Source organism: Cygnus atratus, chromosome 3 (genome assembly GCF_013377495.2).
Source record: "Cygnus atratus isolate AKBS03 ecotype Queensland, Australia chromosome 3, CAtr_DNAZoo_HiC_assembly, whole genome shotgun sequence".
Taxonomy (NCBI): Eukaryota; Metazoa; Chordata; class Aves; order Anseriformes; family Anatidae; genus Cygnus; species Cygnus atratus.
The window spans coordinates 91,403,799-91,431,488 of record NC_066364.1 but is presented as its reverse complement, the minus strand read 5'-3'; the positions used below and the strand labels follow the sequence as shown (position 1 = coordinate 91,431,488).

Genomic DNA, 27,690 nt, shown 5'->3' with positions numbered 1-27,690 from the left:
CCATTAGGTTATAAAATTCCTCAAGCAGTTCCAGCATTATACTGTTTGTATTCACACCACAAAAGGGCTCTTTTTTTTTTTTTTTTTTTTTTCCAGCCAGAGCTGTGACTGCAGCAACAGTGTGGGAAGCTCCTGACTCTCCTGTGCTCTCTTAAGCTCTTTCCACAAGAAGGTACCATGCACAGGCTCTGCAGGGTCAGCCTGTATAGGTCCCACCGCATCACAGGCTGGCTAAGTCCACCTACCCACACTCTAAAAATCCTCTGTTAACCTCACTCACCTGTAGAAATCTGTTTCTCAGCTTGCCTCTACAGGTCAGAAAACATATCCCTTTGACCTCCATGAGGCAGTCCCAGCTGTGCTATATTCCTTTTGCATTATTAATGCCTGTGTTGCCCTTGAAATAGAGAAGACTACCAAGTGGTAACATAGATGGTGAGTTGGGGAAGGGGGGTAAGGCTGCTTTTCCTCACAAGCAATGAGGCCTTTTAACCCTTCTTACTGCAGTTGCTCCAAACACAGACCATTGAACTTCAAGTTCCTGGCAAGTGATCATTTTTTGTCCGGGTCCAGCAGAGGCACCTGGAGCTAGGAGCATAAGGCTCAGCATGCTCCCTTGACGTACTTTAAACACCACAAGTTGTGGCAAACGCGTCCTCCCACTGTAGTATTCACCATCTACACAGTGCTCTGAGATGCTCTCACCTGTTTTGTGGCTAAAAAAAGAGTCTAGCATGGCCTGTCCAGGTGCTCTGTGCCTTCTCGCTCGCCAGTTTTTTCACCTGGTGAGTGGAACCACATTTGGGCAAGCCTGGGCAGTAACAGATTCAGTGCCTGCAAAGAAGTGGATTAAAAGGCCTTTGAAACTAGGAGCAGCTACTTTCCTTAAGGACCATGCAAAGGCAAGCAGCAAAGGCCTTCGCCAACTGTGCAGAGATCCTTGCAGAAGTTAAATTTCCTTTTGCGAGATGAAGAAATCCCAGGTGAACAACAAGCAACCACCACCAAGTCAGTCTTACATCCAAAGTCACACAGCCCTCAGCGCTCCTGAAAGGGGAGCAGCTTCCCAGGCACAAAATAAATAGGAGGGGTGAGCATATAGAAACAAGAGATGCCAGGCAGGCACAGGAATATTTACAGTGCAGGTGGAAAGGCATATCAGTGCTCCGCCTGGGGAACGAGTCCCAGGGACGGCCCACTGGCGCCCATGGCCATCTGCATGGCGAGGGCAAGGCTTGCTTTTGCCTGCTGTAACTCTCACAGCTGCCACCAGAGGACACCAAATTCCTACAACATTTAGCTCCTGAGACCAACACGTTCCCGGCCCCTTTGGCTGGGAACGGGGAAAAACACTCCTATGGTTGTGGAGCAGCGGTTCCAGTCCTCAGGAGGAAAGCCCAGGCCAGGGGACCCTTGATGCGAGCTGGTGGTGTCCGCATGTGCAGCCACTGCTGTAGCTCTGCTCCTGCCCTTACAGCCAGAAACTGCCTTCAAGCTCGCGTATTTCCAGGGACTGCATGCTCTGAAGACCTGTAATAACAGAAAATATCACTGATTCAAACCACCGCTAGATGATCAGAGACCAACAGCCACTGCCAGCTGAACAGATGCTCTTATTCCATATTTTCATTGAAAGAACCTTCCAAAATTCACAGCTTTGCCAGGCTTCATCCTGACATTTCAGCTGCATATTGCAAGAATGCCATCAAGTGCTGGAGGCCTTTGTTTTTAAGACGGAAAGGCTGGGCTCTGGAACCAGCTATGGGTGCAGGCATGGGCCTGTGCATAGGATTTTCTGAACAATTAATCTGCACGTTATTATTTCAAGTGATCTCAATAAATTGCAAAAGCCACTCAGAATCAGCTGGATAAAATTCAATAAAAACACAGCAAAGTACTATGATCGGGAGGGAGAAATTAAATTCGCAAATGAATGACTTGGAATAATTGGCTAAGCAACAGTATTACGGCAAAGAATCTGGAGGAATTAGAGTGGATCATGTAATAAATATGAGTCAATGGTATTCTGCTATTGAAAAAAAAAATCCTACAAAACATTTGTTTGGGGATATGCTAATGGAGTGTCATAAGCATGTCATGGAAGGTCATTATTATGCTTTATCCCGAAGAATGCTCACCCGTGCTAAATGTTGTGCCAAATCTGGGGCACTGCACTTTCAGAAAGACAGAGTAGACCAGCCAGCCCAACAGGAAGCTTAACCCAGGAGGAAAGCTGGATTGACTGGGGGAGCATTTCCAAGAGGGGCGATGAGAAGAAGGACAGCCTCCCCAAACACAGGGGGCTGTTCTGGCATGCGGCAAATAATGCAGATCTCTTTTCCCTGGCAGCCCAGAAGACACACAGAGGGGTACTAGACCAGTGTGGGACAAAGACAAGACACCAAGCCCGGTGCTGGCTGGGGTTTCATCTCATCAGGCAACTCCATTTTTCTTACTTAAGAGGGAAGGCATGCAGGTGGGGGATGGGAGGGATCACGAGTTTTGATGTGACAACTGGTGACAACCTGGAAACTTGCTTTTAGGGGAGGAATGGTCCTTTTAACACAACAAAGCGGCACACCCAAGAGTGCATACACAGACCACACCTACTGGAGCCAGCTTCCACGGGGTTGTTTGTACAGCAAGCAAAGGAGAAAATAAAGATTGGAGATGCAACTTCCTTTTTGCCCATTTCTCCCCCAGGTCATCCTGACCTTATGAATAGTGTGGCAAGGCTGTACATGTATCACTGCTTTCTGCAGTTCCTGAGGACCTTCCCGGTCCTGCTAGTCTCACAGACTCCCTCCACTTAGACCTGGTTTCCGCCAAGCACCTCAACGAATTTGGGCACGTCCCCATTCAGTAAAGGTCTTAAGCGCATGCTTAAATTTAAGCATGAGCTTCAAACAAAGCATGTGTTTAGCAACCTCTGCAAACAAGGCCTTAACCTTAAAATACACACATAGATAAAACGATTTTTCACTCCAGCTAGATTCAAATGCTTTCCTCAGGCTCCTTGAAGTCGAGTGTACCACCTCTCTGACACTGAAATAGATGCCTTGCATAAGAAGACTCTTGCTTCCTCTCTGCTGTAACTCATCAGCTCTTCCCTGCTCCAGGGCACGTACCTCTAGGGACAGATGAGATCTATTCCTGTTAGTTACTATGCAGAGCTAGATCTCAGCAGCAGCGATAAAGGCCCTTGCACATCCTAGCTTGCTTGCTGATACTTCCCTTTTCTCTGGAATTCATACTCCTCGCCCGCCCTCGCTCCCTTCCCCCTTCCCCAGTTGCTCATACTTCTGGAAAGATGACTGAAGGCTAACTAATGAGTAAGACGCTGCTGCACGTCATCGCCTGTCTGCTGCAAGAAGGGGTGAACAAGTTCGTTTGTCCACAGGTTAAAGTGAGGTTGCCATCCAAACACAGAGCATGTAATTGGGAGACCAAGCAGTGGGAAACCTGCCCTCTCTTCTTTCTTGTCTGGAGCATTTAATTTCTCTTGTTTTCTTCATTGCGTACACCACTTTATGCCTGCACAGCATCTTTCAAGCAAGGATCTTAAAGGACTTCATAGACCTTAATTAAACCTCATAAATCCCTAATTGATAGATGAAAATTCTGAGTCACAAAAAGGTGAAGGGATGTGCTCAGGTGCAGCACTGAGTCAGTTGCAGAGCGTGGAGCAGGGCTGTGGTGCTCCCAACCCCGTACTCCGCATCCTCCCTGCTCGACAGACATTATGGATGACGAGGATCTGCTTGGAGGGCACATTCAGCAGCTGCCTGACACTGATCCCAAGGGCCAGTGATGAGGGACATGCATCAATTGCATTTGGCACTGCAGTGCCCCAAAACAGGCCAAGAGTGGAGGCAGGTGCAGACAACCCCAAGGGCCCAGCACCAGCAAAGGGGCGAGACACCAGTGGCAGCCTATGGTGTGGCCACCACTGAGGGTTCCTGATGAAAAATTTTCCCTGCCCTTGGCTGCTGCCCCATCTGCAGCCATGGAGCCCCAGTCAGCCCGCATCCTGCTGACCTCACCCCAAGGCCTATCTGTGGTCCAGGGCCTGGATGATGGCCATTTCCAAAGCCTGGAGCAGTAGGCCCAGTCCACCATGGACCTGCATCACCATGGTCACTTGGGGCACCCAGCCCACATGTCCCAGACAGCTTCTGGTCCTTTTTTGCCCTCGCTTCCCTGCCCAGCCTTTGTTTTTGAGTAGGTAGCGTGTAAACTGTGCAGGGCAGGGACCATCCCAGCTGGGCGTTTGCCTGGCACGGCCCTGGCCGGCCTCCTGCCACCTGCACTGGGCAAACAGCGTCAGGACGGCGCGGCCCAGCCCGCCTCGGTGCCGGTCCCTCTCGGTGGACGTTGTCACATACTGCTTTCCAATTATAGCCTTTCAGGCTGCGACGGCGGCATTTAATTGTCTGAGTTTTATAAACACTGCACGGCCTTGGCTGACGCCCGAGTTAATGATCCCCTGCAGAAGCGACTTTGGCCGGCCGGCTCCCAGCTGGGCCATCGCCACGCCTGCCAGAGAGGGCGAATTAAAAAAAGGAGAGGGTAAAAAAGCAGAAAGGTGACTTAAAAGATGATGCTGCATCTGAGGAAATGACACATGCCTCCCTCTTTTCTTCCAGCGATATGCAATGCTGCTGCTGACACCAAGGAGAGAGGGCTCAGCTCCACAAAGCCTGCAGCAGCAGCCCTCCTACCTGCCCAGTGAATGGTGCTTGTAGCAGGACAAGCAGCTCCACTCACCCTTCAAACTCATGTTTCTTTCCTTTACCTTTTTTCTCCTCCTAATATCAACAAAGGAAAAAAAAAAAAAAGAGACACAACAAAACCAACCCTCAAAAATGCAAACAGAATGAAGAACCCCACAAGAGTAAATAGACAAGGCTTTTATGTTAATACAAGAGTCACTGAGAGCATCAAAACAAAGGAAAAAAAAATCTCTGGGTGAAATTTACAAACTGATGTAAATCAGCCTGTTGAATTTCGGTGAAGAGCACTGATTTTCCCTGGCTGCACACACAGAGTGTATGTATGTCTGTGTGCTCCCTCCCCGGACTCCTTCACTAGAGCCTCCTGGCTTAGTGACACAAACTGCATTGGAAGGGGACCAGACGACACTTTGCTGTAATTTGTACATATGCACCACTAAAGCTCAGCATTTATATTTAAAAAAAATAATAATAATCGGGCGAACGCACAGCTGCAAGGCGGGCTGGGTAATTGTGCAATGCTGGGAACTCTTAGGTAGTTAATAATTATACTCAACCTTCGGTCTAGTTCCTAACAACACCCCTAGGCGTGTCGCTCTTACAGAATAAGGGCACACGCCCTGCTGTGTCTCCTTGCTTAACAGGAACACAAAGTACAGTAGTAGGAGGTGTTTCCTTGAACTCTGAACAATTGGACATTTAAGGATTAATTACTGTTAAGGAGCTTTGGACTGGCAAACACACTAACTCAGCTCTTGGCTGCGTCTCCCAGCCAAGTTCTCTCAGTCATCCTAATTAGACATTCTGATACCATCTTTAATTATATGATCTCACATACTATTTTTTTTTTCCCTTCTTCTATTATTTTTTGCACCAAACCCCTGTCCTGTGCAGCACGCTGGGCAGGGGAAAGCACCCTCCTGGCAGCACAGCAGCAGCCAGACCGTGCTCCATTTGGACCCAAGGCTCTGCTGAGAGCCACCCAGGGGCTTTCACAACAGGAGGAAAGCACCCAAGCTGCTGCGGGCAAGACGGGACCTATGCAGTATTTGTCAGTATTGACTGCAGCCCGCCTGGAAAAACGTCTGTGCTGCGCAGCACCCTGCGCCAGCCGCCGTGAGTGCGTGTGCATGCACATGTATATACACAGAGGCTCTCCCGTACACACCTTGATCTTGTTGAAACAACAGGAGGAGCAGAGTGCATGTTGTTAATGTTTTTCACCTCGGTAAACACCGCATCACTGGGGCGATGCTCCCGCGTCCCGACTTGCAGCGCCTGGTGGTGCTGGGGGCCAGGCGCCTGCCAAAAGCCGCTGGAGCTGCTCCACACGCAGGCTGGTCCTGCTGCTCTGCAGAGTCCTTCCTAGGAAGGAGCCTGGCCATGGCCAAGAGTCGCTGACTCGATGCTGCCTCGGCTTCTGCTGGCAGTCGTTTGCTGCCCACCCCTCGCGGCCCCCCTCCAGGGATGCAGAGGGAAGTTTTGGGTGGCGTGCTTTCAACTGAAACGCTGCTGCTGCTCGGCTGCGCTGGAAACTCAGCGCCCTGAGGTCAGCCGAGGTTCACTCAGCCGAGGAACTCCTTAAATGGCATAGTCTTGCTCAAAAGCCTGCTCTCTTTGTGGCGGTGAGCAGTGTGGGGACGGATGGGCCAGCACTCACTGAGACCCTTTTGTGAAGGCCGTACCCCCAGCCTCACATGGAGGTGGGGAAGGAGAGCAATGGCGCCGCCTCCCCTCGCCGCCCTGGCCTCCCTGCTTTCCCCAGGGCCAGCCCGCTCACTGGAAATGGCTCCAAGACCCACCCCTGCCTCTACCTGCCAGCAGAGCTGACTGGTCTCAGCAGCAAGGCACCCATGTATGCTTCTGGGGCTGGGGAGCCTGGCACATGCCCTAACAGGGGCTCAACCCGTCCTCCTGGAGGGTCTGGGCTAGCCCAAGTGCAGCCAAATGCTTCACCACCTCTTCCAAAACTGGGGGAGGAAAGGAAGACCTGCCTGTCCTGGGCCAGCAGCACTGCCCCACACAGGGAGGAGCCGTCTCCTCCCAGCTCCTTGGCGCTTCTCACTGATTCAGAGTCAACATAGTGGGGCCGAGATGGCGCCATTGATCCTGCTGGGCAGGCGGAACCGCTGCACGGGAGGGATTACTAATGGCTTCTTCCCCAATGGCACCAGGTCACAGGATTTGGCCCCTCGTATGGCCCTGTGGTGGAAATGGTTCTCCTCCCTCCCCACCACCAGGAACATGTCCATGGAGCAATGGTAGAAGCAGCACTGGGAAATTAAGAGTTGGTGTCAAGTGAAAAAAAAAAAAAAGAAAGAAAAACAAAACAAGGACAGTCACCACAGGTAGTTGACAGACCTACCCAGCCACAGCAGCCAACCATACTCTCAAAAGCCATTCCCTGGGAGGGTCCTGCCTCCAGCCCTCTAGGACAAGCAGGTCCATGTTGCCACAGACCTCCTACAGTCATGGTGTGTCTTGGGGTCTGTGGGTTGCCAAAACCCTTACTGCACAGCTCCTTCTGCTCTGTGCCCCCACTGCACAACCTCGATCCCTGCAGCAACCAGGGGAAAGCTTGGACAGGAGTGATGGCTGCTGCAGCAAACCTCTTACATCAGGGTGACAGGAGCAGAAAGGAGGAAGAGCACCGCTGCAGGGTGAGCGCTCATCCCAGCTGCAGGTGCCAACCGAAGAACACGCGCAGAGCCAAGGGAAGCACCTGAAGCCGATGTTTTGAAGGCGTCACTCTCCTTTCCTATTTCTTCCCTTTCACCACAGACAGTGTCACAGACAGATCTTCATTTCCTCAGCCGCCAGAAGTGCAGAAGGTAATTAGATACCAGTATGGCCTCAGAACATTGCTCAGAGTAGAGATTTAATCACAGTCCTCATGGCTCATAAACATTGAATTGGAGGCTAGAAAAGACAGCTAACATCTCCCATCACTCCCATGACCTGTAGCAGGCAGGGAGGAGCAGAGGATTGCAGCTAAGTTCTCATCAGCCCAGGACGAAGGCTACGGAGGCTGGCTCCTGCTGTGTGAGGCTCTGGCATTGCCCATGGCTGGTGCTCATGCCTCGCCCTAAGCCCTGGCTTTGAGAGGTCAGAGTAGGGCTGTGCTTTATGAACTTGGTAAATGTACCTTTCTGCCCATGTTAGAGCATCCAGCGCTTGAATAACCTGAGCTCCTCAAAGTGAAAACACTGACCTATTTCTTCCTTCTGCCCAAAACAAACATTGTCTCCTGCCGTGGATGCTCACATCAACAACCACCAGCAGCAGTGTGTGTGTCATCACTGGGAGACGCTGATGAATGCTGCTGAGTCTGGGAGCCCAGTTAGGGTTACAGAAAAAGGGGCGAGGGGACCAGAGGGAGTGTGCACGCTCAGCTGATGGAGTCTGCCTGATCCACGCACTCACCTAAGCTCACCGGCTGTAGACCCAAATTTACCTTTCCTGGAAACTTGAAAAACTTATTCCTGAGAGAGGAAAAAAAGTATGAGAGCCCACAAAAGGCAAATAGGCAATGGGTACTGGCACTGCCTATGAGCTTGCAGAGTTGTACAGTCATTTGTGGGATGCAGGCTGTAGATTACAGCCATGTAAGGCCTGTCTCCCTCTCTTCCCCCACACTAGTCTGTGGAACAGAGCATGCAAAATAAAAAGAGAAATCTGAGACTCACACTGTGGCATGCCGAACAGTTTACATTCTTGTCTGCCATGATATCCTCCTCCCAGCCTAGTTCTTATCTGTTTGACCTCACATAGCCAGCATCAGAAAAGCTGATATTTAGTACAGAGGAATTCTGTAGTTCAAATATGATAGCAGTGCAGAGGGGAACAGAAATATGCTTTCAATATAGTACTTCTGGACTACATAGAGTCAAAAGCAGAAACACAGAATGGTTGAGGATGGCAGACACCTCTGGAGATTGTCTAGTCCAGCCCTCTGCTGGAGCAGGGCCACCTACAGCAGGTTGCTCAGAGCCACGTCCACCTACGTTTTGAGTATCTCTGAGGACAGCGACTCCATGACCTTCCTGGGAGCCTTGACATTTCTTCTTTGAGGAAAGTCTTCCTGAGGTGTCTTGGATCTCACTGCACTAGAACACACATTAAAAACCTTCTTTTAAACCTCAGCCTTATGAGAGCATGCCAGCAGCTTCCACACAGGTTGATGATCTATCTCCTGATTTTGCTCCTGATGCTAACAGTGGCCAAACACTGCTGGATGGGGGCCTCTCGTGCCACAGGAGGCAGAGCAGAAAACACTGCACCGTTGCAATGGAACTCAAGAACTTGTTATGACGAAATGAAACTTCAGGAGGATCAGGTCACAGTCATCAGTAGGAGTAGGACCATAAGGTATTTTTTTTCCTTTTTCTTTTCTTTAAAAAGGAGTATCATTTGTTCCACTTCAGTGTATCTGATGCAATAACCATGTCACAGTTTTCCTCTGTCACATCCTTCCCACATGACAGTGGAAACATCACTTCAAACCAGCATTCTGGATGCTCTCCTTTCCCCCACACTCCCACTCCAGCTCCACTTGCCATTAAGCTTTCTTAGAGTTTAGCACAGACTTATTCTTTCCATTGGCTGCAGAATTTCTGCAGTGTTCCTGTAGCTGCTCATGCAGATTCTAAACCAAATGAAAGAGGATGGAAAAAGAATAAATAAAACCACCACGAAAAAACCTTCATGTGACACCTTGCTGTCTCTGGTATAATACATTCAGGTCTTCTGGGATTGTTTTTGCCACAAAAGATCTACCCCAGGTAGGGTCTCCCCTCCATCAAAGAGCAGCAGAAAGCACAAGGTTAACTACACTAGAGCTGTGGAAAGAAACTTTTGAATGTGCAAGAAGACCAGGCTGCCCTCACATGCTGCCCAGGGAGATGAACCACTTCTTGGAACTTCACTAAGAAATGTGACCATGAGAAAAAATCAGGGATGAGTCTAGTATGATGGGGAATGGACAGGTAAAAGAGAACCGGGAGCCTCTCTTAATTCACGTACTCCGTAAAAATGCCATCCGGCTATCAACTGATCACAACCCAGCTGTTGGCACAGATGGTTTTTGCATCCTTTCCTTGCCAAAGGAACAGGCAACCTCCCCTCCAGCACAACTCCGCTGGGGAGCAAACACTCTCCCCATGATAACAACCAGATCCCTCACTTGCACAACAAGATCTGAGCATGGCAGGGTGGGGGGAGGCGAGCCTGTTTAAGAAGGAGGGGGAATTCCCTGCATGAACTGGAGATCTAAACCAAGATGGGGATGTCGGGAAAAACACAATTTCCATGTCAATGTGGTAGAATTCAGCCTCCCACAGCTAGAAGACTGGTGGGAAGCAGTTTGCTCAGCTGTGTAATTTCATCTTTCAAAACCAAATGATGGTAACCGGTGCGGACATTCCAGCACCTGTGAGCTAATGGTGACAAAAGACAGTCACGACCAGCCGGTGCTGGAAGGAAATCAGGTGGGAGGCCCAGCCTTGCAACTAGCATTTGCAGTCAAACATCGTTAACCCCTTTCAAAGGGCGCTGCCAGCTTTCAGGAGTGCAGGGATCACTTTGGGGTGGCAGCAGGCAAGCAAGGACGTATCCTTCTGTTAGCCATTTTTTGGGAGGGGGCGGGAAAGGGGAGATGCTGCCAGAGGAGCTGGTTTTACAGACTTGGGGCTGGACGCCTCTGTGCACCAGTGTAATGGGAAAGCCCTTAGTGAGGCAGGAAACCCTTGAGACACTCCCCTTCAGGAAAGCTTGCGTGTAGTAGGAGATAAAATGGAGACTCCCCCATGCCCAAGGCTCTGTGGAGATAGACATTAAAAGATGGATCCTTCAGCATATTTCCTTATAATTGCCACCCCCCCCCCCCCCCCAAGAATAACTATTTTCCTTCAGCCCCACCAGGACAAGTGCATTTGGAAAAAGCCTCCCAAAGGCTCTCCCTCAGTGTGTCATCGTCAGCCCCATGGGGCACCCCAAAGCTGGCTCCAACTCTACAGCCTGCACCGACCCATGCCAGCTTCATGTCAGCTTTCCTACAACATGGATTCCTGACCACTGAGCTCACTTCACACAGGCGTGTGCACGTATTCCCCATTCTGGTGACTGATACCTTCAGCATTCCCCATGACTTCACAAGTATTTTCAAGCACGAGACACATAAGTCGCACCGACATCTCTCATCACCTTCCCCTATGGCACTGTGAGAACACAGGGGTTAAAAAAAAAAAGAGAGGGAGAGGACAGGGACAGGGACCAGCAGGAAACCAAAGTAGACATTACTGCTAAGGAAATCCATGAGTAACAAGCAGCTTGGCCTGAGGCCAGCTTGGCTAACCATGACTCACCTACCATCTCCTCCCCACCACTGTATTTTTACATCGTCCACTCCTAACCTGGCATGTCTGGGTTCCTTCCACTCCAGAGACTGCAGCTTTTCCCAGGAGAGCCAGGCAATTGCACATTAACTTCCTGCTCACTGCCAGTGAAGCAACCATGGTGTCCACCCCACCCCAAGCTTTCAGAGCTTTGAGTCCTTCTGGCTGAAGCAGTGGATAAAAAAAGTATAAATTAAAATAATAAGGTCACCTCAGCATGCATTTTCTAGTTCTATCCCTTTCTTTTTGAAGCAAAGATGAAAGGATTAATGCATTATTTGCCTTTTAGCCCAGGTGGTCTGTTCTGCTAGCCTCTGCCCCATTTACCATTGTTGCCACTAACAGCTGTCTGGATTGCAGCTGCTCTAATGAAAGAAGCCCTGAAATGTGCTACAGTCGGGCACCTGGCAATGCTGTACCCATTTGTTCATATTGAAGGAACATGCAAGCTTTTAATTGTTCATGGCAAAGGGAGCTTTTTAATGACTTCAATTAACAGAGAGAGAAGAACTCCAGTTAGCTCTTGCTATACAAAAGAGTGTCCACAATGTCATTAAAACAAGATTTACAAGTGTCATAACTCTCAGCAGCATAGTCAACAATACAGCCAATCATTACAACTGAGCACCAAAGGAGAGGGGGGGTGGGGGGGGGAACCATCACACCACCTAGGGACGGGAAAGAAAGAAAGGAGTATGGGGGAGGGAGTGCAGAGGAAAAAAGAAAAGTCATTTTTCTTTTCAATCTAAATTGATTTTATTCTACAAAATGCTACTCAGTTAAAATTGTAAAAGCAAAACCATTTTAATATGTTCTTTCTTTCATAGCAGCAAGCTTTCTCTAACAAGCTTTTTGTTTTAGTGCAAATACTGTAGGCCTGTATTACAGTAAAATAACAAGAACAGAGAAGAGACAACACCAGAGAGAACACCTCAGAGCTGAGATTCTCCAGGACTGCAAGAACGATACCAAGATCACAACGAGCAAAGAAGGGTCCCAATTCAGCAGTCACCTTTAAGAACCTCCTTGGCAGAAACTATTTCACTGCAGACAAAAAAAGAAAAACCATGAGCTAAAACTTTTGAGGAAAAAAAGATAATGGTGCCCCCAAACCTTCAATTATCCTCATGGTCAGATACTAATCGCTGAGGCTTGATTCCACCTCTAACACTCGCTTTGCAGCAGCGAAATGCTACTGATGTTTTCAATTTCCACAGGAAAGTGGAATCAGAATCAGGCCCTTTCTATATCTGAGGATCTTAAAGTAGACTTTAGTGACACTAGTAACTTATCGCTCTAATAAAGATGCACTATCCCGTATTGATGTTACTTTGAACTACACAGTATATCAAGATATATACAACATTTTATCCTCTCACTGAGCAAAAACAATTGGATACCTATTTTCTACACATTTTAATATGGTTTTAATATCAAGTAACCACAAACAAGAAAGTGGAATAACCCTTTAATCATACAGGATAAGAGGGGAACAATTAAGTAAAACAGGATGGGATTTTATTATTATCTTGTATTCTGAGATTTGTCCTCAACTCCACCTACTGTTCACAGAGGAATGATAATGCATCTTTAGAAACATATCTCTTTTTACATTTTATACAGACAACAAAACCCAGAATCTTTTATTTAAAGAATCGGAAAAAAAATATTATCCTAAAAAAAGAAGAAGATGGGAGTACTTTTAATGCTTTCTTTATTATATCCAAGTCTTGAACAGAAAAAAAAAAAAGATGTAAACATGATAAATAAATAAGAAACAAAAGTAGATTGTTCCCCCCACCTCTTAAAATGTTTGACTTGGCCTTCCTAATGAAAATGAACTTGTAAGTGTCAAAATAATAAGGTTTCTTACATTTCAGAAGTCTGTTTTAGAATGAGAAAAAAAAAATCAACAACAAAAAGCAAAAAAGCAACAACCGAACACCAGGAATGTGAGTTGGGAGGATGTTAAATTAATGGCGGGCAGATCTGCTGGAGCAGGCACAAAATGGCTGCCTGCCAATAAATAATAAGATACCAGGGAGGGGGGGGGGTGTCTTAGGTTTGTTTTTGTTTTTGTTTTTCATTTAGGATGAAGGCCAGGTGGATCCTACATACAGTAAGCAGCAAAATTAAAGGTTCAGAACTAAATAGATCATTTAAATAATAATTATAAAAACACAACAGAGAGCTACTGTCCCCAGCAGGTTGGTCCCAAATCCCGTCACACCACAAGCAGTTTGAGACTTACCCAGTCTCCACACCTACAAGAAAGGAATAGATGAAAGCAATGCCACAACCAGGGAGAGGGAAGGAACAACAAGGGCAAAACTGGAATGGCAAACATCACCTAGAAGCTGAATGTTTCCTTCAATGCGGCTGCTACTGCTCCTCCCAGTTGGGCATTGATTAACTTCAGGTGTTATTAGATGCTTCACTGGGCCAGTCACTAGGGGGTCAGCCTAACACCAGCTGAAATTCCCTGGGCCTTTTGCTATTGACTTCAACAACTTTTGGTTAGATGCTGGTTATAACAGCTCCCGCATCCCCAGAGCATGCAGAAGAATGTAGAGGCACATTTAGGAATTCCTGTACATTTAGGAATCGTCAGGTAAGGTACTCAAGGAAAATACTATTTCAGGGGTGGGGAAGATTCCCAAAAGCACACCAGCAAACCTGAAAAGAAGTATGCAGAGCCAGACCAAAACAGCAGGAGACTTCAAGCTGTACCTGTCTGCCAACAGCTAAACAAAGTTAAGGCTGATCCACAAAATACAGAAGGCAGGAGACCAGCGGTCCTAACACAGACATCCTCGAAGAGGCTTGAGGGAGAAAACGGGCAGGCACGAGGTGTTCAGGGCTCTTTCAGATAGCAAAGTGATTCCCCTTTCTCGGCTGTTTGAAATTGCTCCCATCAATCTCACAGGACAGGAAAGGGGATGCTCCTGTCCTACCTCTGAGAAGGTCAATGACAAGTCAACAGGCAGTGGGCAAGGGCCAGCAGCAGCTCCTTTTGGCAACAATTCAGTGAGCAGAAGTAAAGGTAGGAATCACAGCCTTCCTTGGGATGCATGCCTCTCCCAAAGGGATTAGGAGAGGGTATGGGTGAGTGGCAAGGCCCTTTATTTAAAACCTTCCTGTTTAGGATGAGAACTTTCTATCTGGGGAAAAAAAAAAAAAAAAGCTAAAGTAACTTGTAGAGACCAATCTGGGGCTATCACAGAGGACTGAACCAAACGTGAAAACAAACATCTCTGCTGGGATGGTGTTTGGAGGCTGGCAGATACGGGGCTTGCGTGCAGGGAAGGCCACGCCTAAGGATTTTTTCAGAAATGCAACTGGATTATGCCACCTGCCTACTTGTCAGAGCTAGATAAACCTTTTCCTTTCCAAGAAACTTGCCATCACACCTCTAAAAGTGCGCGTGTGCCCAGCAGACAGATACGCAGCCGACAAGATGGTCAACATACCTGAACTGCAAGCAGAAAGGGGACAAGCAATATATTAAAAGATATTTGTTACGAAGGATCAACAGTATTTTAGAAGATGTTTTCACTGTCCCCCTAGGAGTTAGGCTTACCTAGGTCTGAGGAGGCAGCTGACTTCCTAAAGCCCCTAGCAGGAACGCTCCTGACCTGCCAGCTGGCCTCAAAAGCATCTGTATCACTTTAGGATTCACCATTTGTCAGTGCTGCATTCTGCCCACAATGGGTGGAAATGACATGTAGAGACATTTTATTGAGCAGTCTTAGATTCTCAATGCAGACTGGCCCAAACAAGCACCTGGCAGAACGGAGACAATTAGAGAAACAGTGGTTTCACCTAAAGTGACATCATCTACATAAAACCCCATGAGAACTGGATCCTCTGTGCTAACTACTGAAATTTGAATGTCTACTTTATTTAAAAAAAAAAAAAAGAAAAAAAAAAGCTTTGATTATCATTTAAGGACAAACAGACTCCTGTATCAATTTTACTTATTAAGCTCAATTTGAAACCTCTAGCACTGGTATAGAGATGGAAATGTTTAAGCAACAAAGGAAAAGCCTGAATTACTGAATCAGTTTTACAAAGGAAAAAGATCGCTCATATCTTTCTATTTCTGGCAGCTCTGGCAAATACCTGGGTTTAAAATTAATAATAATTGGGAAAAAAAAAGAAAAAAAAGAAAAGAAAGTCTACCTTTACAGCCAAAGTAGTGTCACTTTGAAATGACTCAAGGAATAGGCATTGGCCAGGGTTTGAGGGAATCCAGCCCTGCTGAGCAAAGGTCTGGCTCCACAAGACTGAGCCCTATTAATTCCCAGCGGAGTTGGCAGGGACTGCAGCAGTTTAGCATCTCACAGCACTGGCCCTGTCATTGCATATTGCATTTCTCCAGGTCCAGCCTGACCAAGAAATACCCATGTTTCAGCCAATTAAAAAAAAAAAAAAAAAAAAAAAAAAAAAGAAAACAAGAAAAGCTCACATCAGAATAAATAGCTGCCACCACAGCTTCAACAGACTGGACTAAAGAGCTATCCTGTAAGCAGCTTAGCTGGCAAGCTGAGCAGTCCTCGTATGCACAAGGTCATGATTCATCAGTGCCTTGACATCGCCAGGGCCTGAGCTTGGCTCCAAGCAGGAATAGGTTATGCACGGGACTGCTCTCAGTAGCAAACATTAGCGCTAAGCCCAGAGGTGGCTGGAGAAGACAAGGACCCAAAGCTGAAGGAAGAGCCCCCTGATTGGCTTTGGATCTTCAGGCCAGTCAACCCCAACAAAACCAGATCAATTACATTTTAAAAACATAAAAAGAGGCCAATGACCGAGATGCAAATAATGGTAATTGATTTTCTTCCAGTGTCAATTTGTCAGTTGCACCAGATGTTACCAGAAGCTCTGGTTTCATTTGAGCAGGCCATCAGATCAGCTATGCCACTGCTGCCTGGTCAGGAGCTCCTTGAGGCCCGTGCTGGAGGCTGGACCCCTGCCTTCACCCCAGCTTCGGAAACTGAGGAGCTCTGAGCAAACACCACCTGCTGGTACCAATTGTGTGGATCCGTGCTGCCTTGTTTCCCAACAAGGAAAAGCTCAGCGAGGGCACAACCAGGTGGTTTCACCTCGTTATCCGCTGCCAGTCTCCTGGATTTATAGCACACGGTGCCACTTTTTTGGTAGCATGGTCTGCAAATATGGCCAAGGGGAGGAGAGGATTTTACTAACAGAAAGAGATCAGCATCTGAGTCAGGAGCCCTGACGGGGAGAAAGATGCAATGCTCTCTAGAGAGCAGGCAGCCCAGGAAAAGTAAACAATGAGTCCAGCAGCAGATTTGGTATCTACCAAGTTGGGGTTAAAACCCTGCCAAAGACACCGGTAAGTGCCAACCCAGCAGCTTTTCTGATGCTACTTTGGCCCTGAGATGCTAACTTGGTTTTTGAGGAGCCCAAGGGGACAGATATATCTACTTTTTAAGAAAAAAAGGCTTCCATGCGAGCCTCCTGCTCTCTCTGTTCACTGTGTCTCTGCCACAGGCCACAGTTATGAGCTCTGCCCTTGCCGCTGAGCCCTTGGGCTCCTCTTGGTCCCCCCACCAGCTCCTGGCCATGCCCCCTCCCGCCCGGGCAAAGTTTCCCACAGCCTGTCCCAAGAGGAAAGATCCTAACAAGCCTTTAGACTTCAAAGCAACTGGATGAAATGTCATGGGATCGACAACATTGGAAATGATAAGCAGAGAGAGAGAGAGAGGGAAAGAAGAACTTGTAAGGTCAACTAACCAGAATGATCTAAGCACAGAGCATAACCGATCAGATCAATTCACAAAGGAAAGGGACGACTAGCAACTGTCTGCAGCTCGCCTTCTGTCCTGGCCAGGAGTGTTCCCCAAGTCCATTACGGTTGAGAAGAGGTTTCCATAGGCAGTCCCTACAGAGGGGACGTCGCCCTCTCCAAACAGTCCTGGTGCGTCAGTCCTCCCCTTGCCGTTTCCTGCCTCCAGGGAGCTGACGTTGGTCCTCACTCTCCTTCCTGAAGCTGCAGCATTTCCCCATCCTTGTTCTTGCTGCCCTTGTGCTTGAACGATCCTGTGCCTGTCTCTAATCCCATGGAGAGGGGCTCCCCCCATGGAGCTGGGCGGGGGGTGTAACACACTGGCAATGGGGGGCCACGGGGGGATTACAATGCCAGCAAGGTGGGAGAGTTCAAGGAATCCGAGGACTGGTCACCGCTGCTGCTGCTCCTCCGGTGAGCTTTGGAGCAGGACTCGGACGGGGAGAGAGGAGACTCCTGATCCAAGACGTTGGGGTAGGTGAACACCAAGTTGGAGGAGCCAGGAGTGATGGCTGGTGTCGAGGTCACCACGATGGGAGTGTTGAGTGCCTCCTCCCCATAAAAACCTCCAGCAATGCTGATGGGCTTAATGACAGACCTCTGGGCTTTGTCAAGGACCAAAGAGGAAGATGGGATCTCTTCCTCCACGGGCTCCTGCTTCACCACCACCGCTCCGCTCGCTCCAGTCCGAACGCTCTGGAGGCTGCTGGATGGTGGGCTCCGGCGCTCCTCAGGGCTGATTTTGCACACAGGGCTGTGAGCCACCAGCATGAACTCCAGTTTCTCCTTCTCCTTCTGGAGCTCAGCGATCTCTTTTTGCAGCACTGACTTCTCCTCCTCCAGCACCTCAGTTTCCTGCAGACAAAAGGGGAAATAAGTAAGTATCAGAGACTCTGGCACCGTTCCTCACCTAGAACATGGCCACCAAGTCCAGTTCCCAGCTGGCATGGGCAGATACGCCCCAGCCTCGTCATGAACCAAGCAAGCACCGGGTCATTGCTGGCTGAGTATTTTGAATTTCCTTTGTCTGCCAGGAGGCTACTCCCAAACTTCATCAATCTAAAGGTTATAAATGGTCTTCTCAAGAGCCCACCCTAGTTTTCTCACAGCCAGCCTCTACAGCTGTCTTGTTCTGTGGCTTAAGTAACGCTTTACACTTGCTGTCTGCCTGCCAGACACTTTAGCAGAGAGGACTCAAGATCACCTCTCACCATATTTTGTTAGGGTTAGGTCATGTTCTCATTTCCTAGACAGAGGTAGTACACAGTAATCTCTAAACTGTTTCCATTTTTCTTTCTGTAGCTCATATTCCAGATGAGATCTTGCCTGTGACTTGTACAAAGGACTAACATTTTCATTTCCACTGCATCATCATCCCTCGATGCATCCTAGGATTATTCCATTTACCTTTCCCACGGTCACATCACACTGGTGGCTCATAGTCAAGCTGTGAGCAATTAGTATCTTCCTGTGTGAGGAGCTCACAGAAGTACTCACCCTCGGCCCTTCAGGATATGACCTCCCAGTTTGTACTCCTCTCACTTGTATTAGTTTAGTCATGAGAATCCTTAAATTCTTACTATATGCTGTCCTGCCTCCTCTACACAGAGAACACCTCCCAAATTTGAGTCAGCAGCACAGTTCAGTGGTGTGCTTTCACTCCTGTGATTCTTAATACCATCATCAAACACAACCAACCCCAGGCTGCTTCTTAGAGGAGTACTGGAGTCTTCCCTACAGACTCTTTCAACACAACCCATCCTTGCCTCCTCTTCAGTCAGTCCGTTACCCATGCCACAGTTCTTGCACTCATCCCCACCGTCTCTAGCATAATAAGTTATTCCCCGCTATGGCACCAAGCCATACGTCTCTGCAGAGCTTCCTTTGGGCAGAAGATCAGTTACCCCCGCCAGAGACAGGTTAGCCTAAATTACATGGCTTTGAGAGGTACACATAACGTTGCCTCATTTTATCCTGCTTTCAGATGATCCTGAAGTCTTGTGTGCTTTTGTCCTCAAGGCTTTCATCTGAGGCACGCAGCATCTTTATTTTCACATACAGAGACCAGAGCTAGGAAGATGCGTGCTAGATGGCAGGCTAGACAGGAAGAGAGCCCCTGATATGCTTTGTGCAGCCAGCAGTAGGAGTTTAGGCTGCTGAGCCCTCACCACCACTGATGGAGGAGCAACGTCACTGGGCAGCCTTGGAAGGGGAAGGCAGCGTGTGTTTTGCAGCGTCTTCCCCAGACAGGCTAGAAGAGGGAGAGCAATGCCCTGCGAGCTGGTCCGAAGGGTGAGCGACAAGGGGGAAGAAATGCATGCAGAGCACGTACCGCCTGGAGTTTCTCTGTTAGCTCTCGACGCCTGTTACGACACTTAGCAGCTGCCAGCTTGTTCCTCTCTCTCCGGATCCTTCGCTTCTCTTCTTCCTCGGGCGACAGCTGCGGGCAAGTGCCAAGAAAACCCACAATCAGATCTGAGCAAGGCATTCCTTGAAGTTTGTGAGGATTTAACCGCAACGCACAGAAAAAAGGCCTGATCCAGCAGGATGCTCAGCACTCCCCCTCTTCACTGATGTCAGCAGAAGATGAAAGCGCACGGTATCTCTGTGAGCACCGGGTCTCAGCAGAAGGGTGAGGAGAAGGCAGAGTGGGGAGCAGGGGGAAGATTGTGTAAGAGGACAGTGAATCTGCACCAAGGCCAAACAGATAAAAGATGCTCTGATTGTTTCACAACTTGGGTGGTACATTAAGCAAAACCAGAGCGCGATGTTGTAAGTGCCTCTTTCTTGAAAGAAAATATCTGCTGCTTCCCACACAAAAATAGTTGTTAGCTTGAAGGTCGGGGATGGGGTGGGGGGAGAGAGAAAGAGAGAGAGATCAGCAGAGCTCTCAAGAAGTCTGTGGAGCAACAATTATTTATACCACCCCAAAATCTGACCTCAGATTTTGGAGCACTCAGCGAGATAACAGGCTGCGTTTCTCGCATCAGCAGGCAAGGCTCCAGTGATACCAAGGGCTTCCTGAGGCCAGCTGACATCCTCTCTGATGTAAATCGGGAGCAATTCCATAGAAACCCAGCGAGTTACATTCTTGCGACACCAGAGGAAGTGAGCAGGAGCCCACAAGACCTAGTGAGGTCAGGCCTAGCTTCTGGGGTTAGAGACAAGGTCTGATAAATCCCAGCAGCAGCAAGCAGCGTGCCCCATGCCACGCCGGGCCCTTCAGCCTCCTCAGGCTGGCCGGCAGAGCACTTGTCAACAGAGAAGGGGAAGAAAACACCTCTTTTCGTAGAAGCTTTCAGTTTTAGTATCTTTGGGGATGTCAAAATTACAAGAAGATATTCAACCCATTCTACCGTCTTTTCTTTTCAGTGTTAGTTTTACTCTAACCTCATTCTGGTTTGTTTTGGTTTGCTTCATTTCCCTAATTTCGATCTTTGCAGTTTCAGGGAGTTTACTTCAGCCCCTGGGCATTCCCCTCACTCTGTTCTGCTTTTTTTTCTGGGTCCCTGTGCACGGTGGCAATGATTTCACCGGCAGTACCCTTGCACAGTCCTGCCTGCCCGATTCCCTGTAGGTGTGTGGGGTTAGAGTGTATTTGTGCACCAATATCTGCAGGGAAAAACATTAGGCACACACACAAACTCCAGGCTGACTTGGAGCCTTTGTAGACAGTTTTCAGGAGCGTTTTCATGCTTTAGAAGCACAGATCTCACTGAAATACATTGGGACCAAAATTAGCCCTCCCGGGGCCTTCGGTCATTTCCAAGTTATCTATCTCAGAGGCCATGCTGTTTAAAAATCTCATAGATGGGGCTGAAAATGCTAATTTGGTCATGCTTAACAGCAGAACGGGTCTGAAAAGGAATATTCTGGAAGTGATGCTGGATTTGTTTGAAAGCAGCTTGCTGTGGCACTGCCGGTGCCCCTGCTGCACGCGCTGGCTGTAGTTTGTCCCAGCCCTGTGCGTGCAGCCGCTGGCAGAAGCGTTCATCAAGACAGGCCCTTTTCCTACAAGGTTTTCCAAAAAGGCACTCGGGCTCGGTGCTCACGAGCACCAGCAGTGGAAACCTGAGCCAAAGAGTCACAGCGAACCGCCCGGGTCCCGCCATAGCACGTGTCTAATCAAAAAGACTTGGATGTGAATGACCCGCAATGAACGGCTTGCAAACAAGCCACAGGCCAGGAATTGCTTGGCAGGCATCTTTCCGCAAATAACTCCCAACAACAAATAAACCCGAGAATATGGTGATCTCTTCACGGCCAATTTGTGAGCACAGAGGCAGCGTTTGTCAAACAAATTAGCCGCTGCTAACTATTCCCCCAGTTCTCGTGAGAGCTTCCCTGGCGTTGGACACCGGCCCTGTGGGAAAGCGGGAAGGCCGGCACCTCACCCAGCCCCAGCGGGGCTCAGGCTTGTCCTGCCCGGCACAAGCAGGACTTCAGCGGGACCTCTAGGTGCCCTCCATGCAACAGAATCGGGCTGTGGATCAAAACAGACCTAAAAACCTAAATGTAGGGCCGCCGTCTCATTAGAAACAGGCCTCACGCAGCAGCTTGTTCGTGCAGAGTGTGCGTGGCACGTCCTGTTACGTTCCTCTGTGGTGACCCACATAACTGCTGCTTGGGGATGATTTGGGGAGATCTAAATCACTCAGATTTTCTTTAAAAGGGCACGGGCAGCAGTGGGACCAGCCATCCCACCCAGCTGTGAGAATGCTACCAGGATGGCAGCGCCTGTGGGCTCCCCGCCTCACTGCTGTAAAGAGGTCAGGAGATAGCATGCTTGCAGTGGGAGGGTGGATTTAGATCCTGGACATCCAGAAGGCTTTCTGTGAGACTGGAAGGGCTCTGGGGGAGCTGTTCGATGCTGGTTGGCACTGGTGGTTGGCTCTGGGGGAGCTGCACGATGCTGGTATCACCCAAAGCGGGACTGGAGCAGCGCAGGTGGTCACAGCTCTGACACAAAACACCGCCTGATGTAATTTGGGGATCAGTTTTGTAAGTGACCTAAGTAAAGCTCAGGGGTTTCCTTCTGCCTGGAGCGGCAGAGACACTCAAACTGAAACCCAAGGCTCGACTTGAGAGTTTCACCTGCTTTTGAAACCGAGCCGCAACGCGGCCCCGCGGTGCGAAGCCTTTGATGGAGATTGGTTAAGTCGTGCCGCACGTTGAGGAAACAGCAAGAAAGCCACCCTCCAGCTCACGCCGTGCATCACCCTGAGAAACCCTCGCGCACGTACAGAGCAGGGGACAGACCTCGGCTCTCCCCATGGGGCCGGGAGATGCCGTGAGAAGGCAGCAGGGGACTCCCCTGGCGCAGGGGCGTCTTCACGCCCGCTGCTGACGTACCCTGCGTCATCCTCCCCGCCGTGCTTACCTGCTCGTCCCTTCGTCTCCGTCCCACCGTGGTCCCGATGGTTTTAATCACGCCCGGCCGCTGAAGGGCCGTGTGTCCGGCCACCGAGGACAGCGGGGGCAGCGGGTGGCTGTAGGGGTGCGAGCGGGAGTAGGGGCTGGACATAGAGGTGATGACGGTGGGCTGCACCATCCACTGCAGGTCTTGGCTGGTCGTGATGGCGTTGATCGTGGGGATGAAAGCACTGCCTGATCCTGGCATATCTACTCGAAATTTCTAGGAGGAAAGGCAGGGGAGGGAGAAAAGAAGAAACCGTCAGAGAAAGCGGAACATGGCACGTACTCAGAAACCAGCCAGGCCCTCAGGAGCGGCACCAGTGAGGGTCAGAGCACTGCCTGAAGCAAAGGCACTGCTGCTGGTGCCCATGCAGCACCCTGGGCTGCCCCCAGGCCTTGTCCTCGCCCAGTCCCATCCTGGTCTCCCCCAGCCCTCCCCAAAGCTGCCTCCCGCGCGGGCCCACCGCTCCTTCCGGCGTGGGGCGAAAGGGGAATTAAGGAGTTTCTAGAAAAACACTTCTCTGCCAGTCCAAAGAAAAGGAAGAGAAACTTGGGCTCTGAAATGCTGTTACCGAGCGGAGAGCAAAGCCTTCTACCCAAGGATTCCCCCGAAATTCTGGCTCGGTATGGCCAGAGCGGCAGCTTGCTTCTCACTCGGTGGCTCCGTGCTTGCCGCGCACACGGCGCGAGAAAGCCGGCCCCGGGATGGTTACGTGCAGGGATATGTATTTTAATAGCAGCCTGTAAAATAGGTCTCAGGATTGAGATCGGACAAGTTCCCTGCAGCTCTCTGCACTGTCTAGACAAAACAAGGCAGCAGTAAAACCAAGGCAGTAGGTAATGATCGCCTCCCAAATATGTGTACACCTTGTTTCAGACAGAGGTAAATCCATCTGGATAATATGCTGGCACTGAACCGCCAGGAAAACAATTGCTTGTCCCCGGAGGGGGAAGCAGGGGAGAAGGAATGCTTTTGTCTACGAAGAACTCCCTTCAGGAGACTTTCAATGGTTAGAGTAGGCTTTACAGCCAGGCATGCCTCGCTCACCGTGCGAGGGATGGGGCTCGTAGGACCAGCAGCGTGAAAGCCTTGCCGCGATCCTGTGAGGAAGGCACGCTCTCGGGTCAGCAAACCAGCTTCCCGGGGACGCGAGGGGCCTTGCATCAGCCTGACCTCAGCCCAGGTAAGCGTCCCAGATAAGGGACAGCTCTCCAACACAGATTTCCTTTTCAGGGTGTGCCTAGTCAAGCACCTTGCCCAAGCGCTTTGTTAAACCAAGGCTACTGCAAACAGTATTCCACACGCTGATAGCCACAGCGTTGGGGCCAGTTTTAGCCACAAGTCCAGCTGCCAAGGCCCAGAGAAGAGAAGATCCAGTTTGCACACAGACAAATGCCAGTTCACAGCTTTGGACAGCCCTAGATCTAGAAAGAAAGGACAAGAGAAGGCAGGGATGCATCCAGTGAGGCAGGCGGGTGGCAGTGGCACCAAGACCGTGGCAGAAGCCCCACCAGAACCTGCGAGGTTCACCTGGAGCTGGGCTCTGGCACAGCCTCAGCTCACCCCACGCCTCTGTAAATGCCATCCTCACGGCCTCTCCCAGCTGGCTCTGGAGGCCCGGGGCTGCCAGCTGTAAACACCGCAGAGGAATTTCCTGGTGAAAACCCCCTTCTTTGCTCTGCCCAGTGTAGGCCATGCCCCCATGGCACAGGAGAGGGAGCCTCGGTGCCTCCACAGCCACGACACCCTTACAGAGGGACCTGAACCTCACAGGAGGAAGGAAGCGCGCGGCTAGTTAAACCACAGGTACTCAAGTCGAGAGACGCAAGTTCTGCTTCCAGCTCCACAAGTCACTTTTTCTTTTTTTTTTTAAACCTACCTGCGCCATCACCCCTCCTGTACCCAAAAACCAGAGAAGAAAGAGCCCTGCCTTCTTGGCAGCGACACCCGAAAGCTGTAGCTGGCTGCACAACGCACCCAGATGCCTTGGTGCTTTGCTGGGCACAGACACGGCTCCAGAGGAGACCTTCACGGCGGCGCCACGTTACCGGAGCCTCCAGCACCCTGCTACAAATTCCCAGCAGGGGCCAGGCGAGTCAGCCCCATCACCAAGTCAGGCACACAAGGTACGAACGTCTGACACAAACATCAGGCTCCACACTGTTAATAAAGCGGCTACTCCGCAGGCAACCACTCTTGTGTTTGACCCGGGACTTTTCTATCCCTAGCACAGGTCTCCCGGTCAGCAATAGGGCTGCTCACTCCAGACACATCCCTCTGCAGCTCCGCGGGCTTGCTTTCAGGCCCGGGGCTGACAGCAGGCAGGATGCAGCCCCTGTCTGTGCCATGCCCCATCGCTGCCACCAGCTTCCTTTCTAATCCCTCAAAATATCCTACGGAATTCCCCCAAACACTCCAAAGGCTGTATTTTTCCCAGATAACTACGGGGCACGCTGCTGTGACGGGCTAAGTCTTCAGATGCAGGCACTTTGGGCCACGGCTGGATTTTCCCTGCACCACTTCCTGACCGGCCAGGCCTTCCCCATGCACCTCACCTTCCCCACTAGGGCACCACACCGCCACCAGCTCCGCCACCCCAAAAGGCTGCTGCCCTCAGCTTTTCCTGCTCTGGCCCAAGAGAGGTTGCCAGAGGCACGGCTCCATTCTCCGTGTCGACGGCACCACGGGACAGATGCAGCACGCGGACGGAAGAAGGAATCCTTAAAAAAGCAGCAGCTGGACGAGGACCGAGGAGGAGTCCTGTTGATAAGGGTTCAAGAGCCCGAGCTCAGCCCCAGCTCTGCCCCGGGACGCCAGGCTGGCGAGCAACCGGCCCCGAGGAGGCTCCAGCGAGGCAGGGCAGGGCCAGGCTGCAAGGGCACGTCCCAGCTCGGAAGCGGCCAAGGGAAAAAAAACAACACCCCAAAAACACCAGAAAAATCCACCCAGAGGGACTTTAACAAACACTTGATTATCAAATCTGGAGCATATGGGACGTATCCCGTAACAAATAAAAGGCCCCCGACAGCTCGCCCATGTTGAACGTCTCCTGGAAGGAGAACAGGACACCGCACGGGGGTATTTCAGGGGAAAGTCAGCCAGTCTGAAAAAGTACACGAATTATTCCCATTAAAGTCTATGTTTAGCACATGGCAAGTCGGCGATTAGGAATACAGCGTGACACGCAACTTGAAAGAACAATGTTCCAGTGCTGCGTTGCATGGGAAAAATAATTAAAAAGCATCAAAGTTTTGGCTTCGAGTCACAGTTTCCACTCAAACATGTGACTGATGCATCTCCCCTTGCTTTGGGAAAAAAAAAAAAAGACAAGAAAAAATTTCTACAATGCATATTTTCTGTGGCGATAAAGCCCTGCAGATCCCCCTAGCCCAGGATCAGCAGAGCAGCCCCATTCCTAGGGTAAAGGCAACGCTCGCATTTGATCCTAATCTACAACATCTGTAGGGATCAAGGGAAAGACGGCGCGGGGCCTTGAGAAATTGCCCAGACTCCTAAGGAAAACATCGCTGAGCCGGCGTCCCGCGCAGAGCCCCGGCGCAGGCAGGAACCCTGGAAACCGGGCTCTGGCGCCCGCACGCGAGCTGCCTGGAGAGGACGCGCACCACCAGAAAATAAGAGGGAAAGGAAAAAAATGAGTGAAAAAACCCAACAAACAGCCATCAGCCCCTTCGGCCAGCTCGGGGCTGGGTGCCGCCAGCCTCTCCCAGCCTCCTGGAGCGAGTGCCGGACGCCGGTGCCTGGGCTGAGCGGGCGGAGGGGAGGGCGAGCCAAGGGTTTCCAGCTTTTTCGGCTTCTCCCCGCTCGCCCACCTCGTCCCGGAGCCGGCTGGGAAGCGTTGAGGGCTCCGGCCGCCAGCTGCTCTGCCTGGAAGCCTCCATCCTCGGCGCAGCCCGCAGAGGGCACCCACGAGATGCGCTGGGAGGCGGCTGGGAACCGCGGCGAGTCATTTCTGGTAAAACTTCTTTAATGCGAGGAATGTCACGGGCTGGTACGGTTGGCAAACTTTAGTACCGGACTTTTTTTTTTTTTTTTTTTTAAACGATCCTATGACTTGTGGATGCGGAGATGGAGACGCGCTGGGGCTGGCAGCGCTGCTCGCACACCGCGTAACCCCATCGGGAGAAACGGGGCGGGGGGGGGGGGGGGGAGCGCAACTCCCCGAAAAAAGCCCCGGAGTGGGGATAGGGCGGCTGATGTAAACAAGTTATGAAATGGGCTGCGTTTGTATAACCGGCCCGGTTGTGTAACGCCTGCCACGGAGGTGCCGGCTTGAGGCGCACGAGCCGCTTTTGGGGCGTTTTCGGCGGAAAACCCAAAAAAGCGGGTGGGAAAGGAGAGGGGGGGGAGGCAAAGGAGCGCGGAGCCGCGCCTCGCGGCCCCGCTCCGGCTGGGGCACAACGCAGCTCCCCGGCCGAAATTTGGGGCGGCGAGGGCGAGAGCCGGCCCCGCGCCTCCCGTCGGGGTCCCCCCCCCCCCCGCCCCCAGCCCCAGCCCCGACCCCCAGCCCCGGCCCTACCTGCTGGGCTGCGCCGCCGGAGTAGGTCTCGGGGTGTCCCGGGGAGCCGCTGCTGCCTCTGGAGGAGGTGTCGAAGCTGCCGGGGTAGTCCTGGTACATGGTCCGAGGTCGGGCCGGGGGGAGCCGCGTCCCCGCCTTCCCGCACCGCCAGCCGCCGCTCCCTCCGCCGTCTCCCCGCCCCCTGGCCGCGGCCGCCGAGGGGTTTGGTGTGGCTGGGTGCGTGTGCGTGTGTGTGTGTGTGTGTGTGTGTGTGCGCCCCTTACGGGGAACGGGGCTGGAAAAGGCTTTTTTGGGGCGGGAGAGAAAAAAAGGGGGAAAAAGGGGGGAAGGGGAAAAAAAAAAAAAAAAAAAAGGAAAAAGGGGGAAAAGGGGGAAAAAGGCGGAGAAGAGAGAAGAAGGAAAGGGGGGAAAGAAAAGGAAAAAAAAAAGAGAAAGAAGGAGGAAAATAAAAGAAAAAAGGAAAAGGGAAAAGAGAAAAAAGATAAAAGGGAAAAAAAAGGAAAGAGGAAAAAAAGGAAACAAAAAGGTAAAAAGGAGAGAAAAAATAGGAAAACGAAAGAAGATAAAAAATGAAAAGAAAAAGGGAGAATAAAGGAGGGAAAAAAGGAGAAAAGAGGCAAAACCCCAAAATCAAGCGATCGGCGGAGCGGCTCCCCGGAGCGGCGCCGGGAGGCTGCGGCGGCAGGGGAGCGCCGAGCGGGGCGCGCCGCCGGGCTGGGCCGTGCCGGTGCTGCCGGTGCGGTGCTGTCCGTGCCGAGCCGTGCCCCCTATGTCCCGCTCCCTGCGCGCCGCCCGGCCACTGC

At 50.7% G+C, this 27,690-nt stretch overlaps 1 protein-coding gene across 2 annotated transcripts; it reads right to left on the bottom strand.

Annotated features, from left to right (window-relative positions):
• Positions 1 to 129: 129 nt before the first annotated feature.
• FOSL2 (FOS like 2, AP-1 transcription factor subunit) lies at positions 130 to 27,690 on the bottom strand. 2 transcript variants are annotated; one of them, XR_004780300.2, is made up of 5 exons: positions 26,888 to 27,690; positions 22,315 to 22,569; positions 19,267 to 19,374; positions 16,883 to 17,789; positions 130 to 1,530 (listed from the first exon to the last, which is right to left on the bottom strand). XR_004780300.2 is itself a non-coding variant. In XM_035556833.2 (4 exons), exons 1-4 carry the CDS (start codon positions 26,984 to 26,986, stop codon positions 17,280 to 17,282), a joined length of 972 nt encoding a protein of 323 aa, XP_035412726.1. In that variant the 5' UTR covers positions 26,987 to 27,690; the 3' UTR covers positions 15,033 to 17,279. The 2 variants fall into 2 exon arrangements, 1 of the variants encoding a protein (XP_035412726.1); XM_035556833.2 differs by lacking the exon at positions 130 to 1,530 and having other exon boundaries at positions 15,033 to 17,789.

Bases quoted from the DNA above. Each gene is read 5' to 3' on its own strand.
- FOSL2 (XM_035556833.2), bottom strand. From the start codon at position 26,986: ATGTACCAGGACTACCCCGGCAGCTTCGACACCTCCTCCAGAGGCAGC. The intron at 22,570-26,887 runs GTAGGGCCGGGG...CTTTCCTCCTAG, and splicing joins CCGGCGGCGCAGCCCAGCAG to AAATTTCGAGTAGATATGCC. The intron at 19,375-22,314 runs GTAAGCACGGCG...ACTTGCCCGCAG, and splicing joins GGAGACGAAGGGACGAGCAG to CTGTCGCCCGAGGAAGAAGA.